Source organism: Haemaphysalis longicornis, unplaced genomic scaffold, assembly GCF_048455015.1.
Source record: "Haemaphysalis longicornis isolate Haplotype H1 unplaced genomic scaffold, Haemaphysalis longicornis Haplotype H1 scaffold_2, whole genome shotgun sequence".
NCBI classification, from domain to species: Eukaryota; Metazoa; Arthropoda; class Arachnida; order Ixodida; family Ixodidae; genus Haemaphysalis; species Haemaphysalis longicornis.
The window spans coordinates 169,426,685-169,446,851 of NW_027526295.1; the positions used below are offsets into that span (position 1 = coordinate 169,426,685).

Below are 20,167 nucleotides of genomic sequence, written 5' to 3' on the forward strand. Positions count from 1 at the left end.
ATTGGAGCAGACCTGTGCTTTGCGTAGCACAGGTACCACACGGACCGCTTTCGGTGTAGAAGGGGGAACCAAATGAAAAAGTGTTTTCACACGCTGGGCGAGTGTTGGAGTGTTGGAACTCTGGAAAAAAAGACAGGTACCATTTAATTTTCGAGAACGTCCTGGAACACCGGGCACTTGTCGACGTCTTAATCCTTGTTGACGTGTCGGTTCCATTTCGTTAAGACGAATGATGGAACAGGTCAAGGATTCTTCGGCAGCACAAAAAAGTTGGAGTCCTATAGGAACGGGTACATGTTGCACCGTAAAAGAGGCAATGCTAGAATCCTTAGCATCTCTATAGTTGCGTTAGCGACAATCATAGCCATTTAAACTTGTTGATAATAAATGTCCATATTGCACCGTTTACGCCTAAATGCATAGTGAATGAAATATTTGGAGCGATGGTTCATTGAAAGCGCTGAACATTCCTCAATTCCTAATGGGGTAACTGATTTGGACAAGGTTTCAAAGTAATGTCCTTGCGGTAAACTCATAATATTCTGCTGCACCATTTTTATATGCATATATAGTGCAGTCAATTGAAACCCACGCCAGCTCTAACGCTGCTTGGGCCTAAATCTTTGTATGAAGGATAACCAACTTTCTAGGTTAGTTAGCTAAAATACTAGGTTATTTCTTTTTAGCTAGGACGCTGGAAAAAGTTTCAATGCTTTAAATACAGAAAATATCAAACTTTCATTATGCATTACGGCTTTGTGCAGCGCGCTTTGTGTGCAGCTGAAGTTTCTTGAAAATAGTCCTTGTTTAAGCCTCGCACGAGTTCACTCAATAAAAATGCATTGAAGTTGGTAGCATTCCACGTATAGTTATTCAATGTAAGCGCGTTTATGCTCGTACCTTCGGTTAGTAGCTGTCTACTAACGTTGAACTATCACTAATAACAACCACATAAAATTCTTACCCCCTATCTGACTTATAACTTCAGTTTCGGCATACTTAAAGCTAGCCCGTAAATAACAATTACCACTCAAAACAGAACTGCATGAAACCGTGCCTTTAAACCAGAATAATAACAAACTAGCTGCAAACCCTAAACTCAGGGACTTCAAGTGTCTATGCTAAGTCCACTGAATGGTAGTGCATGTAGTCTGGGTTGCTTAAATCATCTAAGCTGTTCGAAGCCTTCCCTGTCAGCAGAAGAGAAATAAATGTTCTTCTTTAGTGCGCATAAGCGCTGGTAAAAGCCCACCCCTGCCAGTGCAGAAGCCATACTTCACACTATACAGCATGCACGTGGAAGGTTTTGGTCATAAATTAAACATTAGGCATATATTTTTTCTCTAAAAGCAGAGAAAATGAATGTTGCTAAATTCAGTGATCGCGTTATCTCAGGCTTTAGCTCTTGCGAGAAAGAGTTCTAGGCCGCAAGTCCTTAGTCTCGTTTTTTTGTAATTTTCCTGAGATAAAACCTTCTTCAGCTCTATTTATTCTACATTACCCTACATGAAGCCCCCAAAATGTGTGTTGAAAAAAATCTCTCGAATCCATGGGCTGAAAGCTAAAGTTTCTCCGATGAAAGGCTTATGCCGTATGAAGCTGCACACGCTTGAGTGTAAAAGCGGTGAGCAGCAAGACGTCAGCTGATCCTACCATTCAAGAAAATAGGCAATCTCCGCGGTAAGGGATGTACGGCGACTACATTGCACTTCGGTACCGCAGGCGTTCAACGTTGCTCTTTCCAAGAGGCACAAAGACACGGGAGGCCACGGAATAGGGCTACGATGCAACCACTTATAGGTTCGAAAGCTATCGCTTTTCGTTCTTTACTCAAACGTGTAAGAGGCATGAAAGCCTTTAAAAGTGCAGCTTTAAGAGCGTGTCAGAGGTATATTCCACCAAAATCCGTTTCGTCTTATCCGACAAACGTCGTATATATTATTTCAAGATACAGGAATCACAACGCTTGTCACGGTGGTTTTCGGGAACCATTCTCCTCCCTTAGCCTCTGCATCAGAAATTCAGTCTTATCATTACGTTCGGAGCCCTCACTGCGTAACCACCTGCTGCGCTTAATTAATAATTCGTGGGGCACGACGACAAACTGAAAGGGAATATATACTTCAATTGCAATAACGTACTGTGTCATCATACGATTTGATTTTATTTCATGGCGAAACTAGGAGGAGGCGGAGACTAAAGTCTCATGTGGCCTGCCAGGCGCCTGAATCACCCGATGTGAGAAGTGTGGCTGTGAAATGACAAAGCTGTTGTCAGAAATTTGAATTTTCAGTCTCCTACAGGAGAACAAGCAAGAAAGCTTAATAATCTTAGCTCCGGCTATAAAAATTTAACCTAATATAACTATCCCGCAAAGCACTCAAACGAAATCTCTTCAATATATGACGTTAGTCACCTAGTAATTTAGCAATTTAAATACCTACATTGAAGAAAATGATAGCAGGTGTACAGTAGTTTTAAATTTTTGGGCCTGCTGCAGCTTGGCGCATTTCTTTTTTAGTTCTTTAATTAAACAGGACCTTATTTTGACAAACGGTGATCAATGGTTCAACGAGAATCATGCCTACAAGACGGAAAGCGTCTGCGCTTCGGTAAAGAATTAAAAATGGAACTTGGCTTACACATAGAATTCTATCTAAACATGACAAAAAGGCTGATAATCACGTCTCTGATCTCATTACCAGAGTCAGGAAAAGACTGTTACACGTGATTAAGTTCATTTGACACTGTCAATTTCATCTCGCCCATCCAAATTTTGTAAAAAGTAACAAAAAATTTCTACTATCTTCTCAAGAAAATAAAAAGAAATTCCTTAAACAAAGCTTCATCTGGCGCCCCAATTACAAGAACAAAATCTAAGAGCCGCATATCTTGTGCCTCAAAAACCGCATAGACCGAAAATTACTTCCTGAACTGTAATGTAATATTTTTCAGAAAGCCAACATATTACGGTCCTGGACACCTAAACTTTCGCCAGAAAAATAACTGCAAAATCAGTTTACTTGAGTCAAGAAAAGGTTTTCATATGAAAAGCAACCGAACTTCCATACATTTTGCTGCTGAACTGCCATGACTTTTTTTAAAGCAGTTCAATGCGGACATCTACGCTACTCCCCAATCATGATGTTAACATTCTAATATCTTGTTTGGGTAAACGAAATAGATCCTCGCGACTTCTGTTTTATTTTTATGTCACTGTCATGTACTACTTCCAAAACACCTTTCAAGATACACTTCAAGTAATTATCCTGCTGGCTCTGCATGCTGTTCTTCGGATACTTTCTGTAACTTATCCAACTTTGCTAAGATTGTTATACACCACCCCTACCCCTTCGTTTAGGCCTCAGCAAAATCCACTTATTTGGTTGCATTATTAACTAAGTTCTCTCTATTTTCCTAATACAATATTACCTAACATACAAAATGACCGCTCGATGCTCATTTGCAAAATCAGCGCTCCCTAGTTATTATTTGAGGAGGGGTTCGAATAAATGTTTTTTTGGTGATTCTAATTCATGTCAGTGAAAAGTTATAAAAAAGAAAGAACTCATTATCATGGTATAATTATTTTTATTACATCATATTTCATCGTAACGCTCATTCTTTCAAAGCTAGCTTTCAAACAGTTGTTCACCTCTTTCAAATTTTAGGGAATCTTGCACCAGTGCAGGTGACAAGACTTCAAGTTCGCCTATCAATCGAGGCGGGAGTCTCCGTCAGATATGGTAATCTTTCCTCCCATTCTCAAAGTCTTTACAGCTTTTTCTGGAGCACCTCAGTGAGTTGTCCGAGGAATAAGCTGCGGGTATAGAGCGCCGTCACTCGGGGAGTAGTAGCCTCCTGCAGCAGCAGCCTCTGCGGCTGCTTGGTGCTGCAACCACCTGCCAAGCTGTTCTAGGACCCAACCTAGCGGCTGCTTCCAGTACTGCTCTGCGGCGTCATCTGCGAAAATGACAATGTGGTGGGTAGAGATTCGAAGCAACGAAATGTGTGAAAAGAATTTGAACACAAAGCCCACTTTTTTAACGAATCGTTATAGGAGTGAATGGTGGAAGAAACAAGATGAATAAGTAGGCATCCTTTTTAATGTGTAGTTACCTATCGGGGTGTTGAATGTGAAGACTGTAGCCTGAGGAACAGATGAACAGAGCAAGAGAGAGAGAGAGAGAGAGATAGTCTGTGCGTCTGTTTGTACTAAGAACAGCAAGCACATTAACCATGAAAGAACAATTTAATATACAGAAATGAACTTGCTCTGTACCATGTTTAGGCTGTGCAGTGATGTCGTGAATACAAAGAAAATGTAACAAAACCTGCTTTGAGAAAAGCATGAGTGTAAGTAAGAAGTTTCTGTGGAGTATGCTACAAGCCCCTCCATATCTGTCTCACCCACGCCGGCTACTGGTGCTAGCAGGGTCCGACGACGGCGATAAAAAAGCACAAGAAAATGTCATGAGTGTTCCTCCTTGTTCCACTGAAATACAGTCAAAGCATGCGAAACTCACAATTCCCAATATATGTATTTTGAGGGAAAATTCCTAGGAATTGTTGTGCCAGAGCGCCTGTCCCAAAGGCGTTGCACGAGGCGACGCGCCGACAGCGAGGCCGAGTCACGCCTCTCCCTTTGTCGCTGCGGCGCGGCCGAATCCTGCATCTCGAAACGCTGCGGCGCGGCCGACTCCTGCATCTCGAAACGCTGCGGCGCGGCCGAATCTCTCAGCGGAGAACGACCCAAACAAGGGCATGTCGCTACGCCCGGAGGCGAGGTCACGGAGACGGCGGCGGCATCGCTCTCCCTTTCCCCATTGGCGGCGCAGCTGACTCACCGCTTCGCTACCATTCGTCGGAATTCAAACTTCAGGCAGCGAGAGCCCTGATTGGAGCATTTCGAACTTCTTGGGGCCACAACGAACTCTCGGGCTATAAAAGAAGCCCGGAGGCTCTCATCGTCGGCTTTCCTCGGCGGCTTCTCTCCGGCACCAGTCTCTTCGGAAGCACCGAGTGAAAAGGGTGCTGTCGCCTTTGTGCGAGTTATGTAACGTTTGCTTACCTTGTACATACTGTATATAAATTTTACTTTAAGTTTTCGTCGGCTCGAGAACTTCTTCGCTCGGCTCTGCGCCGCGTCGATAGCGGACGGAGCAAGGCAACATCGCTACACCGGTGACTGCGCTCGGGTGGCCAGTCGCAACAGCGGAGACAGCGTCGGGATGGCTGATTCCCAACCTCGGTGACGAGCAGGAAGGCGAGTCACAACCTTGGCGACCGCCCTGGGATAGTCATTCCCAACAGTGGATGGCAGCTGCGGGATCGACCGGCAACGGCTACTACCTGGTGTGGTAAGCGCTCGACGTTTTCTCTCAGTTCACCAGACTTCTCTAGCACAGGTTATGGTAGTTTAGAGAAGGTCTGGGTGAAGCACTGTATAGCTTTGATTGTTTCAAGCCTAGAGAAAGTGCGTTGAAAACAAGGCTAGTGCCGAGAGGTAAACAAAAGAGCGTAGAGAATTACTTGCGCGTGTCCTACTAGTAGCTCGATAGTATAGGAACGGCAAGGGAATTCTAACGCGGGTAAGCAGCAAGAGGACAGTGCAAACGATGGAGGACCTTAAAGTGAAGGAACTCATCGAAATTTGCGAGGAGCTGGGCCTTGACTTAGGCCGTGCGAAACGGAAGCATGCGATCCTTGAGATCATGCGGAAGGAGAACGTAACGGCTGAGGAAGTCAATGAGGCCAGGGCTGATATCAAAGAGCGCCGGGAGCGCGAGGAGGCCGAAGAGAAAGAGCGCCGCGAGCGCGAGGAGGCCGAAGAAGAAGAGCGCCGCGAGCGCGAGGAAGCGGAAAGGCAGGAACGGAGGGAGGAAGCTGAAAGGCAGGAACGGGAAGCCAAAAGGCAGCTCGAGTTGATGAGGCTAGAGTCTGAGTTCCGTCAGGGTTCGCCGGCTCCTAGCGTGACTTGTCTAACGGTTCAGGCGAGCGGTCCGAGAAGTCAGGACCAACGGCCGCCGTTCGTTGTTGAGAGGTCAGGGCCGGAAGACGGAGCGTCGCAGGGCAAACGCGAAGCGACCGCACTCGTATTCTTGGCCAGAGAAGCGAGCCAAGAGAGCGAGAACGGCGCGGAGGCAGAGAAGCCGCTTCGAAATAAAGATTTCGAAACGCGCGCAGAGTCCGCGAGCAGTGGCCAGTGCAAGGCACTTACGAGTTCGCAAGCGGGGAAGCTCTCGGAGAATGTTGACTCTTCCCCAGCGAGCGAGACGCGAAAGGACGCCGAGCAGCTTAGCCCGAACTGCGAGCCGACCGACAACTCTCGCGGTAGGTTAGTCGAACCGCCAGCGGCTGAGGCGGGTTGCGTGAAACCCTTCGGTGGAGAAACGCAGCCGGGCGACACGGAGAGTACGTTGTCACCGTTTTCCGATCAGCCGTTACGCGAAGACGAGCTCAAGGTCGAAGCGCTGCCGACAGGGCCGACAGAGAAATCCGGTGAGCTCGTCGCGAGTGACGTTGACAGAGACCGTACCGCCGTCACGGAGAGCAAAGGGGTGCCTAAGCGAGATAAAGCACTTGCTGAGACGTCCGATAGAGGGCCGTACGAGTCCGCTGATCGCGTTCATGTGTCGGTCTCGGGTTCAACGATCTCGGCAGAACACTCAGAATCAGAGGAGGCCTCAGAGACGGCTTCCAACAGGATCGCGCACAGTGCGCGAGATAGCGAGGTTTCTCGGGAAACCTTGGACGGCGAGGCTAGCCCAACACCACCTAGAACTAGAGAAGGCCTGCGCAAACCCTCCTCTCCACAGCACCTACGTCACCACAGTGAGATATGCGGGAGGATCGACGGGCTTTCGACCACAGCGCCGCCTACTGCGCCGACGCAGCGCACGCAGCTGCGATGGCTGTGAAGACCGGCTCGACTTGGCGCGACTTTCGGATATGGCTTGTATGGAATCTAACTGCCAGCGCACGCGTTGGGAAATGAAAACGGTTTATTGAATATGGCATTCATAAGGTACGTTTCTTTTGCAAAAATAAGAAAAAAAATTACATACGTCTATTTACATCATCGCCCATTGTCGTGGTGCTGTACTGAGAGTAAAAATGACTAAATAATGCAGTCCCGAACGCATACAGGACTGATTCTAGCGGCGTCAGCCTCAGCATCTGGCAACGTTGACACCAGTTCAGAGCGCTGCTTTTGGTCGTTGGATGGTCGTTGGTGTGCAGTCTTCCTTTGTTCTCAGTAGCTCAATGGTACGACACAGGAGTTTGCTGCCGTGCCGTCGAAAATGCCTGGGTGCTGCTGTGCACCGAACTGTCGGTCAAACTATCCCAACGGACCGCGAGCGCGCGTGTACAGGTTTCCGTCAGACCCCGCACAAAATGCAGCGTGGACGAAGGCTGTGCGACGGGAAAACTTCGTACCTACGAAGTACACAGTGGTAAGCGAATGCTCAGTTTGCTTTCCGCGGTCGTAATTCTCGTGACAGCAAGGTTTAGGTGATCGTATTGCGCGATACTTGCAACCGTTACGGCGCGCTATACACTTAGAGGGATGAAAACAGAACGGATAGTGTTTCGGTGTAATTTAATTGTGTGTTTGTGCTGTTAAGTGTAGCTTAAATGTATAGGCCTAGTTGCGCGTCTGTCTAATCATAAATTTATTTCGCGCTATGCGTTCGCAGTATAATTTACATCGAACAGACGATTTTTGATTGTGGGGTTGTTTAACGCACCGAAACTACTAAGGTTATGAGGCGCGCCGTAGTGGAGGGCTCCGAAATAATTTTGACTACCTGGGGATCTTTAACGTGCACCGAAATCTAATCGAACAGACGATGTGCAAGGCGTAGTTACGATACATGTGAAGCGTCCGCCATGTATTCGAGTTCAGAATTAACCATGGCTCGCGGTTTAACATATCAAACCGAGACTCCAGTGTAATACAGCATTCTTCATCGCTATATCCTGGTTGCCGTACTGAAGCAGAGATAAAGTAACTGTCTTGGTTTCTACAAGCGGCTTGCTGGGATCTCATAATTCTGTAAAACGTCGCTTTCGTCTTACACTTCGTTTTTGGGCTTACCTTGCAGGTCTGTGAGCACCACTTCCATGAAAGCGACTTCGTGGACTCGGCGAGCTACACCGACAGCATGACTGGGAAAGTAATTGAAGTACCCCTCAAGCTGCGGCGATTGAAGCCTTCTGCAATTCCAAGCGTCTTTCCCAATTGTCCTGCCTACTTGTCTCGCCAAGAAACTTCAGCACGTGAGAGCCCCGAAGAAAAGCGCGCTCGTCTTGATGCAGAAGCATTACAAGAAGCTATACAATTGTCAGCGCAGTCTCACGAAGCGGAAGAAAAGAAGAATGCCATTGCAACTTTCGAAGACCTATTGAAAGCAGTAGGTGGCCTCTCTCTGACTGATTTCTGGAGCATGGTCGTCACCCAAACACGAGTACTTTTCCTCAACTTCCGCAACCAAGAAGCGCCAGTTGTGCATTGTGCGGTGACAGTGTCTTCCGACCTTTCTTTGGCAGTGTATGTCGGTGAAATGAGGTTGGAAAGCCTAGGTTCATCTGTGCTTCCCTTGACCATCTCCGACTTCAGAGTGCTTCAGAAAGTTTTGTGCGACGTGGAAGAGGTCACGAAGGATTCTGCAAAGAATGAACTTCAGTTAGAGATTCTGCTGAAGCGTGTTGTGGCACTCCTGGAGGAACTGTCATCTTCAGCTCTGCCACATGAGTGGCAAGTGGAAGTTGTAAAGTTTGTGACACAGCAGCTTCAAGTTCTCCTCAACAAGGCATCGATTTACCCAGCTGACTTTATGGTGTTCTGCAGCCTTGTGTACACAATATCGCCTCATGCGTACAGATTCATCAGAAGCACAGCGAAACTGAAGCTTCCACATCCCCAAACAATAAGACGCATTTGTGCTTCTTACAATGCTAGCCCATCCAGGGAGCAAGAAGAGGATGCTTTCCTCTTTTATGCAAGGAGGCTGGCGTCAACACTAAAAGACCACGAGCGCTTCGTCACGCTTATGATGGATGAGATCCACCTGCAGGCATCCTTTCAATACAAGGGTGGATGTGTAACAGGTGCAGCGACGAACAGTGAGAATGCAGCGAAAACAGCATATGTTTTTATGCTGCAAAGCTTGTTATCATCTAACAAGGACGTTGTGCACATACTTCCAGTTGCACAGATAGGAGCAAAACAACTGCATGATTTTCTTGATCTGTTGATCAGGAAACTAGAAGACATTGGCATACGAGTAGTCGCAGTGGTGTCCGACAACAACTCGATCAACCGAAAGGCAATGTCGTTTTTTGCGGATCCTCCCAAGTTGAGCATTGTTTACAGGCACCCCTCGGACTCATCAAGGCCCTTGTTCTTTATCCTGGACACTGTGCATATCCTAAAATGCATCCGAAATAACTGGCTGAACCAGCGTAATTGTGGAAGATGCATCTTTTTTCCTGATTTCAGTTCCCTCACAGAAACCCCATCTGTGCTGACAGCCTCCTTTAACACACTATGCAAGTTGCATGAGGGAGAAAAAGATGAGCTTTTGCGGCTTGCTCCAACTTTGTCATTCAAAGCTCTCAATCCATCCAATCTTGAGCGACAGAACGTTAAGCTCGCACTCAGGATTTTCCACAGTTCGACTGTTGCAGCACTAAGGAGCACCAAAGTGACACTTGATCATGCAAATGGAACATTGGAATTTATTAGCATTGTGTTGAAGTGGTGGGACATAGTCAACGTCAAGACACCATTGAAGGGCCAGCGTCTGCGAGACCCATTTCAAGAACCTATAAGTGCACTCAACTGCCACCAGATTGACTACCTAAACAAGATCGTTGATTGGTTGGACTACTGGCAGAGCTTGAAACATGATGCTGGGCAGTTAACCCGTGAAACACACACTACGCTGCGTCATACCTCACATGCTCTTGTTGAGGTGTCGGCATATTGCATTGAAGAACTTGGGTTCAAGTATGTCTTATTAGGGAAGTTTCAAACTGACAGCTTGGAGGACCGGTTCGGCCGATACAGACAGCTGTGTGGTTCCCAGTATCATGTTTCAATACGTCAGATTTATGAATGTGAACAGAATCTAAGACTCCAAAAGCTACTTGATCTTCCCAACTTGGATGCCACTGCACCTTGTCTCCCCACCACAGACGTGCAAGTTGTCGTCAAACAATTTGACGTTGCAGTGACAGATGATGATGTGAAGCAGAAGGAGGCAATGCTACCAGCTATTACGTATGTAGCTGGATATTGCGCACACGCTGCAGTGAAAAAACTTGCCTGTTCTTCATGCCGAGAAAACTTGGTTGTTGAGAATCGGAGCATTGAACTGGAAGATGATGTGCTGATTGCCAATGCAACACGGGGTGGACTGAAATTTCCACAGCCAGTAGTTGTTCATGCTGTGCTCATAATGGAAATTGTCCTTGATAAGCTAAGAAGTGCGAAGTATGCATCCAAATTTTTTGCTTGTGCAAAACAAAAAGAAGTGCTTGTCAGCCTCACGACTTCCCTTGTTGAATGTAACGAAGACTTGGACTTCTGCGATGATGGCCACTCACCTGAAGTAGTCCTAAACTATGTTCTCAGTGCTGCTGCTAATACACTGCTGAACAATCTGTGTAAAGTGCAGAATAACAAACTGGCTGAAAGCAAGTCTAAAAAGCGGAACAAAGATGAAAGCAAGCCGACTGAAAACAAGGCTGCGAAGCGGAAGCTGAACACTCTTCAAGCATAATCCTTTTTCTGAAGAATTATTCTGCCTGCATGCATTTTTGTGTCATGAATAAATGTGTGTCGAAAGAAAATTTGTACCTGTTCTGAACTGCATGAATTAGCCGTGCGTTCTGTTACAAAATTCGTATGCTTGTCTGAGAAGTTCCTGATGAATTATCTCAAGCCTACCTTCTTTAAACATCCTGAAAATATCCGGCAATACAAATATTTTCTGTATCGTCAAAATCGCAAGGAGAAAAAAAAGGCTATGTAGGCAAAACTGCATCTTCGAATGAAAAACTTTGGAAGTATCAGGTGAAGCCAGCTTTTAGGCATATCTCACTGCGATGACGTCACGCATCCCTGCGCAGGCCTTCTCTAGTTCTAGGTGGTGTTGGGCTAGCCAGACGAAGCCGCTAGAGCCCCCGGAAACAGAAGGTGTTCCTTCGGGTGTGAGCTCTAACGCGGGCGATGTTGTGGCTAAGCCTGCGAGCAGGACACGAGAGACGAGCGAGCAACGAAGGCCGAGTGGCGAGCGGACCGAAAGCTCCGGCAGAAGCTTAGTCGAGCCGCTGTCGGCCGAAGCGGGTTGCGCCATCCCCATCGGCGGGGAAACCCAGGTGGCCGCGCGTTGCGAGGCGAACTCTCCGTTGTCCCCAGTTCGCGATGACTTGCTTGAAAGCAAGGTGGGGCACTTTCACCCGCATTTCAAGCCAGTGGAGCGAAGACGCTCAGTGCGAAAGCGAAAGTTCAGAGCTTTCTGCTATGAGCGGACACGCGATTGGGAGGCATGCGTGCCGGCTGCTAGGTTGGCCTTGAAGTCAGCTCCGCGCGAGATTACGGGCGTCAGCTTTGCGAGGCTTGTATATGACCGCGGAAAGAGAACGCTTTTCGAATAACGAAACTAGCCTGTGGGGAAGAGCTAGTTCTAAGGCTGCGTTCTTAGTTTCCCCGTTCGGACAGTCCGTCCCGTCATGTTCAGCTTCGGACTCAAACGCGCGCCGTGTGGCCTTTTGAGTCGAAACTAATGGATCGGTGTTTCGTGGCCTGTCAGAGTACGCGCTGGTTAGGAGCAAGTAGATCACTTACGAGTCGTGCTGAGCAGGCTCAAAGAAGCAGGCCTATCATTCAAACAGTCAGTGTCACATAGGTTGCGCCGAAGTGACGTATCTAGCGCATGTGGCGGTGGTAGCGCGGCCGACGCAGACCGTCAGTCGTCGAAGTAGCCGCAGTCGTAAACTATCACCGACCAACGACTAAGTCAGAGGTAAGGACTTTTCGGGTTTGACTGGATATGGCTAGATTTAGGGAAAAGATCACTCCACACTTGCTAGTCCGTTACTGACGCTCTCAGAACGACTGAGCCAGTTACGGTGGAAAGGGGCACCGAGAAGGAGGACGCGTTTTAAGCGCTGAAACGAGCCTTGAGCGAGGAGCCAGTTATAACGGTCCCCGACTTTTCGAAAGGTTCGTTGTTCAGTGCGATCGAGCGATCGTGGCATGGAAGTTGTACTATTGTACTATACCTAGACGATACGAATGGCCGGGAACGACCAGTGTTGTACTTCAGCCGCAAGTTCACTTGCCGGGAAGAGGCTTACAGTACTCCCGGAAAGGAATGTGGCTGAATCGTGTGGGCCGTGCAGAAGTATGCGTGCTATATAGCCGGTAACGCGAACGCACTAGGCCGGGGTTCTAAGTAGAGCCGCCTTCGTCCTCCCCGTGTCTTTCGTTTTGTCTCTTCGTGAGCAGCTTTTATCTTAGCAGGTAGATGGGAGCAAAATTATTGCCCTCATTTGCTGCCTCAGTTGATTATTTCCGCACCGCGTGATTTCAAGTAATCAACCTTAGTTATCACTTAATGTCGTGTGTTACGTTTGACACTTAGTGTGAGTTCTTCTTTTAAGAGTTTTACGTCCCGCATGGGTCTCTTGGTGTAGAGGGTCCAAATTTGGGATAGACACTTAGTTAGGAGAGTTTGTCACGTTTTAGAGTCTGGTGTTCTGACGGAGGACAGAGGGTGCTTGCTTGCGCTGGGTGTTGCCTGTTGTCGGTCGGTTCTTTGCAAGCTCCAGAACGATGAGCAACCGGTGCTGAGGACAGACCGGAAGAGCCGGACGAAGCTGGTCGAGACACCTGGGCAGCACGGCGAGGTACCTGTGATCCGGACCTGGCAGGCGGTACCCGTTCGTGGAGAGGAACTTGGTGGAGTCGCCCTTTTCCTGGGGCACTGGAGGTGTACCTGGATGAGCCTGGCGAACGAGCGCGCCCAGCATCCGAGCCACGTGGAGGCAGCTCGTCTTCACGGCGCATTGTCTGGCGGCGGGGGTGCTGTTGTGCCAGAGCGCCTGTCCCAAAGGCGTTGCACGAGGCGACGCGCCGACAGCGAGGCCGAGTCACGCCTCTCCTTTTGTCGCTGCGGCGCGGCCGAATCCTGCATCTCGAAACGCTGCGGCGCGGCCGACTCCTGCATCTCGAAACGCTGCGGCGCGGCCGAATCTCTCAGCGGAGAACGACCCAAACAAGGGCATGTCGCTACGCCCGGAGGCGAGGTCACGGAGACGGCGGCGGCATCGCTCTCCCTTTCCCCATTGGCGGCGCAGCTGACTCACCGCTTCGCTACCATTCGTCGGAATTCAAACTTCAGGCAGCGAGAGCCCTGATTGGAGCATTTCGAACTTCTTGGGGCCACAACGAACTCTCGGGCTATAAAAGAAGCCCGGAGGCTCTCATCGTCGGCTTTCCTCGGCGGCTTCTCTCCGGCACCAGTCTCTTCGGAAGCACCGAGTGAAAAGGGTGCTGTCGCCTTTGTGCGAGTTATGTAACGTTTGCTTACCTTGTACATACTGTATATAAATGTTACTTTAAGTTTTCGTCGGCTCGAGAACTTCTTCGCTCGGCTCTGCGCCGTGTCGATAGCGGACGGAGCAAGGCAACATCGCTACACCGGTGACTGCGCTCGGGTGGCCAGTCGCAACAGCGGAGACAGCGTCGGGATGGCTGATTCCCAACCTCGGTGACGAGCAGGAAGGCGAGTCACAACCTTGGCGACCGCCCTGGGATAGTCATTCCCAACAGAATACTGTTCGAATATCAAAAGAAAATAACGGATAACATACAGCACTATAGCAGTTTCATAAATTGATATACTGGCTGTTGTTTAGTTTTGCACAACACTTAAAGGATTCCAGAAATACCCCCCGCCAATACCTGGATGTGCATATACACAAATAAAGCAATGTATTGGTCACCCCCTCCCTCAAGAATTTGGTTAGAGCATTGTGTATGAGCTGACAAACTCTAAATAAAACGCCACTGATTGTCGCGGCGACGCGTTTCCTTCTCTTTTCATTATCCTCGTCGCTGTGTGCGGTTCGCGAGAATCCTCTCCCACAATGCTTTGATCATCAGAGGTAACGTCTCCAACCATCTCAGGTTTTTCACTGCGATGACTTCCGTCTGCTACTGCCTCGCGAGCGCTGCTCTTTTGGACAAGCACTTTTGGCTTTCTGCTCTCGTTAACTGCCAAAAAGAATGGTACTGAGTGGTCGAAGTATGGAACGTTCGCCTAGCCATGTCGTTCGGTAGGCAAGCTCTGCTCGCGCCGAGCAAAGTGTCGGAGAGCATTTGTGGCGCAGCACGCGAGATCGGATGACTGCATACAAAGACATTACTCAGGCCTGTCGACTTGCCAGACGCACGCTCCCACCGCCCTGCAAAGGTTTGAGTAGGGAGCAGGCAGTCGTCTATAGGCAACTCTATACGAAGACGGTTACGAGCCCCTACCTAAAGAACAATATGAACCGAGACATACCCGGGTGCCACCTGTGGGGTGTGCCACAAAGCCCCAGCAAGACTTGAGCACATCGTCTGGGATTGTCTCGCATACCCGGATGAATAAAACACAAGAAGGATGCCGCTTGCCTTCGAGGAGGCGGTGCGGACTGAAGACCAAAGTCTACACCTCCAGGCTGTGCAGCGAGTCATCATGGCGCTGGCCAGGCAAGGGGACCCCGGCGACCCGGTGAAGGGAAACGGGGGAAATAGCCGGGTGGCTACATCTGCGGTGACTACTCCGGCCAAGTCATGAAGACCTAGCAATAGGACTTTATTCGCAGGACACAATGAAGTTTTCCCAATCCAATTCAATCGGCCGCTTTCTCTTCCTTAACGGTCCTTTCCAAAATTAGCCGCAGCCATTTTTTAAGTGCAGAGCACTTTAGGGGCTCGCCTTGCCGCCGTAGCTCACTCACTCGACCCAAGTAGAGCCACACGGCGTTCCGTCGTAGCGGCTGTCGTGGCGTAACCCAGAGACTTCAAAAGGCAAGCGGTTTATATACTCATAAGTGTTTGAAACTCGTGAACCGCTGGTGCTAGTCATTCATCTCCCAGTTATTTAGTGGAAAGAGAACTGTAGGTACATTTGAGGCAAAATATATGTACCTATCTGGCAGCGCCCGCGTTTATTTAGTTAAGAACGCTCGTTGGGTTGGTTTGTATGATAGTAAGCGAAAAAAAAAAGCGGCAGCGCAACATCGGCACGTGCGGGAGAAAAAACAAGCACAGAAAGAACAGAAGTCCTGTTGGCGCAGTTTAAGGCAGGGGGCGCGCGAGCACTAAGAAGGCGGGAATTTCGAATGGCATTGGGTGGTAGCAGTGAGCGGATAACGGCGCTACAGCACATTACGGCGAATCACTGCTCCGCACTTCCGACAGCTTTCACATTCAGTGGATGGCCTTTAATTTTTTTTAATATTCATTGCGCTTATAGATGCCGCACTCCGCTCACGGCTGGAAACAGAATGAAATAGCTAGGGATGGGATCCCCACGAACCCGCACTACGCCGAAAGGTCGCATGAAGAAATGATGACCTTGAATCGCCAGCGTGGCTGCGACCATGCAGCGAATATATGAATTGGTGCTTATGAAAAAGGGAAATATCTGAGTTAATGACTGAATTATCGACTCGCCGCTTCTTAGAATGAGCACGCGTTCGTTCCGAACTGATGTCACTTGCTAAGTTGGCCCCGTGTGCACGCAATGCAGTAGGAGACACCGTAATGATTGCCTATCAATGTTTTGCAAAATATGAATTCGCGAATAGGATACTCAAAACATGAAGTATTAAAAATTCCAGGATACAAATAAGGCCCTGCCGGGATATGGACACGCCATGTTGGCTGAGGACGTGCGACGCTCCAGACCACTGCGCTACGACCGATATGCCTAAGTGAAGGGAAATTGCTCGTATACTAGGGTACCTGGTGGAGGCCTACTCATTTACCTACCTGGTCTGCAGGATTACTGGCTCGTAGACTTAACATAATACTTTCGCAGTATATAGTGTTCCCTGAAGCCCCCCATCACCACCAATTGCGCCACTTCGGGAAGAAAAAGAGATCGCAGATATGTGTCCGGCTACGACTGAGATTTGGCGTCGCGGGATTAGAACTTTCCGTACTTTGGCTGAACTCTTTACGGTAAAGCAATTGGCGATATTGATTCTTTGTTATCGATAGTGCGTTCCGTATCTCTTCCTCGGCGTTTAAATAAGCTTATATTTCCTACAAGCATGCCGATGGTACACTCATATTAAGTTTGCAGCTCAGCGGAAGCGAAGTCCCCGAAACGCATGGCCGAATCCCTGTAAGCCAAAATATGGGTCGTATTAGCGCTAGCGTTGAGTTGTTTTGGGCTTCATGTACTTCACTAAGTTTATTACCCTCAATAAACTAACAAATTAGATATGCATTCATTACGGCACGATTTCTCGCTTCTTGATTGAGTTCTCTCTTCTCGATTGACTCCCGACGAACAGTCGGTCGGCCGGGTCGGCGGACCGGTTTCGTCGGTGTCTTCGGTAGGTGAGCCAGTCACACTACGTGAATTTTCGACCGGCCGACGTGTTTGTGTCATCGTCGGCGTATACTGAGACAACGCGGTCTGCCAACCCGGCAGTCGACCGACGAGTCGTCGTAGGCATCGTGTCGGCCTAATATGACCGCGTCTTTACTATGAGCGTGCTAATCTAGTAATAATGGTAAATATAGATGTACGCGATCGCGTGCTTGCGTGCTTCAGGAAGTGTTAATTAACAAAACGTGATCGCGACAACCCGCCGATGCTGAGCCGCCGACGCTTCTCTTCACCGGAAGTGGGAAGAAAAAGCCGTCCCATACAAGATCTCTGCTTCGTGGAACTCATGACAGATTCGATGAAGTACATGTGTTTAAGTGGCGGTCTCCAAGACATGCAAGAAATGGTGGTAAAGGGGCTACAATCTTTGCAACGAAGGCGTGAGCACGTAAAGAAGTCATACTTGGCCCATATGACGTTGACCGCCCAACCTAACTACAGCGCTTGTTCATTTAGCGTATTAAAGAAACCTTTCAGGGCCATCTTAAGTGTATCCAAAACATTTACGTTGTCATTGAAAATTCGATTAAAAACAAATTGAACGATAAACGTTTGCGTCGTCTTGGTGCCTAATGGCAAGAACGAAGTTGAGAACAGAGCAACTCAGAGTATCATAAAAACATGCATTCAAATATCCGTACACTTACAGTGTTTCTAGCCAATAAACGCATTTTATACGCAAGTTTTGGAGAAGTATTTTAAACAACGTTGAACGCGTTAACATTCCGTGCGGAAGTAACAGTTTAGGAGAACCAGCAAAATGTAGCAGGGCTGTTGCAACATGATAAAATGTCCCACATACATTAGCCTAGGTTTAATTTATAACATTTTAGTCGATATTAGTTCACGATGTAGTTTATAGCTGCGCTTCACCTATAGAAAATATTTCCTGCACCGTAAAATCTTTCCTCATTTTTACTTAAACGACCTCCGCTAAATCGTGCGATGGCATCTCATAGGCAACGCCAATAGAAAAACCTTCAGGCTTTATTTTCTGCTCATCAGGTATTACGATATATTAACAGCTGGCCTAAAACAGTATCTTTGAGTATCTCAGTATTGCGCGCAACCATACATCAGACGATGAAAAATTACCCGAACTCAATAAAATTTGATGCACACGCCGCGGTGGCTCAGTGGCTAAGGCGTTGTGCTACTGAGCCCGAGGTCGCGGGTTTGATTCCCGGCCGCTGTGGCCGCTTTTCTGGTGGAGGCGAAAAGCAAAAACACCCGTGTGTACGAGATTTCGGCGTACGCTAACCCAGGTGGTCAAAATTAATCCGGAGCTCTCCACTACGGCGCGCCTTGTCGCCTGCATTGCGTCGGCGCGTTAAACCCTACAATCAATCATTCAAATAAAATTTGATGCCATTTTTATATCAGTGTTTGTCACATCCCTCCCATATGATTGCACTGTCGGCTAAAACGCCAGTGCCAAAACATATTCAATAGTTCGGTTCTGCAGGCATGAATGCAATTTTCTCGCAACCGTGTGTACCTAGGGCTTTCGGACGACGGGTGCGCAGTTGTGGCGATTATGGAGTGACGATGTCCTTGAAAAATGTGTCTTTATAATATCTACAAAGTAACCCTATTCACGTAGCAGCTGATACCACTCCAGCAGGTTCAGGCGAAGCCTAAAACGAACGTCCTTTTTTTCTCCTGTCTCGACATGAATACTGCAGTTGACGCAAAGAAATTTCTCGTAAAGCCGAATAAATACCTCCTGGACAATTTAATTACCCTGCGTGGCCGCAGACTAGCGCTCAAGTGGTAACAATAAATAGGTCTAACATGGCAGGCGCAATGTGCTTACGTACGCTTTTATACTCTGAGCCTCGGACGCACCCGCAAAGTGGTGCATTCGGCATCGAAAGATTGATGGATTGACTAAGCTACTGCATTGCAACAAAGGTGTCGGGATTAGGCAGGCGTGGCTTACCACTTTTGTCTAGAGCTCTTTTCTCCCTGCAGAAGAGAAATCAAGCAGCAAAAGCAATGAAATAACTGCCGTCACCTGGTTCTCAAACATGACAGCTCAATCTTTATGTGCACAATAACGTCAATATTTGGCGCGTAGGAAAAGCAATGTACTTACAGAGGGCTTGCACCTAAAAGGAAGTAAATAAGATTTCAAACATTAACGCCACAGTCATGTTTGCTGAGTCGCACCTGAGAACAAGGAAGGTTTTGTAACTTACCTGTAGCCTTAACGGCGAGCAGAAGTGCAAAAAGGAAAACGAAGAGTTTCATTTTTGTTTCTTCCTTTCTGAAAAATAGAAACGGACTTTTCACTCAGTATTCCTTTTGAGTAGCCAAATTAGAAAAATCTAGCGTTCTTGGGATTTTTCGAAAATGGCATTGTGTTTACGTTAACGTGTTTTATTTCATAATTATCTTTCACTGCGCCTTTTTAAATTGAAAACCGACTTTCGTGACATCTTAGTGTAGTGAAGCAACGGACCTTCTTGCCAATTTTCCGAAATTCTGGAGATTCGCGCTTTATCATAACATAGTGGCCAGATAGCCCATTAGACATTTTTATGGCCTGCATACTAATCCTAATAATGAAGAAGAAGCTACTTAGAAAGAGTTCTGAGAAAAGACGCTGAACAGCACACAACAGCTCAGAAACGCTTTAGCTATAGATTGTCATATCCTTAAGTCTCTTCACCAAGTCAACTCAATAAAGTCCCATGCAGAAAAAAGTATCAAAAAGTAGGAGAAAGCTTATATGACCAGTATGTTTTGATGGATTTGAGTATTTTCGGGCATTTTTCGGTTTACTCAACAGCCTTCACCTATAATTGAAGCACAGCATCGTGAATCTAACGGTAGCCGGGTGTTTTAGTTGCAGAAAAAACGTTAACCATACCACGACATAAGGAAAGTAGCGTTTTAAAAGCTCGTATGCTAATTGAATTCCCAATCACGAATAAATAATCTTCTACCCAACCTGGCTCGGTTAGTTTGCCTGCATATATACCTTGTTTAATAGTACAAGCGCTATTCCGATCCTACAAAACAAGCGCTCTTTCCCATTTGATGCGAACTAACAGTCTACGTTTCCACCTTAAAATAGAATCCATAAGTGTACCTGTAGCAGAAAGCAATGAGCGACGACACAGCCATGGCCTCTCGCTCCGTCAGCACTTCTATATATACACACCCAGCTCGTTTTCGTTTAAGCGTCCTTGACTGCGCATGCGTTGCATGGTCACGAGCACTTCCAGCGATAGCGAATGTTTTGTGCTGTTGTTGCGTCCTGATGTGTGTATAAGCAACTTATCACCTGTATCTGTTGTCTGAATTGCTTAATTTACTTTGGCATGCCGTCCATTGCAACGGCGTCACGGATCTCCGTCAGGAAGCGTTGTCAATGCTTGTTTAGGGCCTGTTAAGTATGTGTTAAGAGTCTTTTAATAAAGCCATTGAGGCCCTTGAAATGTCACTATCAATTTTAGATCATCCTTCACATAATT

General features: G+C 47.6%; 1 protein-coding gene across 1 annotated transcript; it reads right to left on the minus strand.

The window, feature by feature from the left end:
* Nucleotides 1-3,581: 3,581 nt before the first annotated feature.
* On the minus strand, nucleotides 3,582-19,869 carry LOC144167518 (uncharacterized). The gene is made up of 5 exons (XM_077696765.1): nucleotides 19,783-19,869; nucleotides 18,887-18,954; nucleotides 18,784-18,796; nucleotides 18,628-18,653; nucleotides 3,582-3,963 (listed from the first exon to the last, which is right to left on the minus strand). Exons 1-5 carry the CDS (start codon nucleotides 19,815-19,817, stop codon nucleotides 3,797-3,799), a joined length of 309 nt encoding a protein of 102 aa, XP_077552891.1. The 5' UTR covers nucleotides 19,818-19,869; the 3' UTR covers nucleotides 3,582-3,796.
* Nucleotides 19,870-20,167: the final 298 nt, after the last annotated feature.

Excerpts from the sequence above, each read along its gene's own strand:
- LOC144167518 (XM_077696765.1), bottom strand. The coding sequence starts at position 19,817 with ATGGCTGTGTCGTCGCTCATTGCTTTCTGCTACAG. Across the intron at positions 18,955-19,782 it reads CTCATTGCTTTCTGCTACAG|AAAGGAAGAAACAAAAATGA; the intron begins GTACACTTATGG and ends TCTATTTTTCAG. Across the intron at positions 3,964-18,627 it reads AAGAGCTCTAGACAAAAGTG|ATGACGCCGCAGAGCAGTAC; the intron begins GTAAGCCACGCC and ends TCATTTTCGCAG.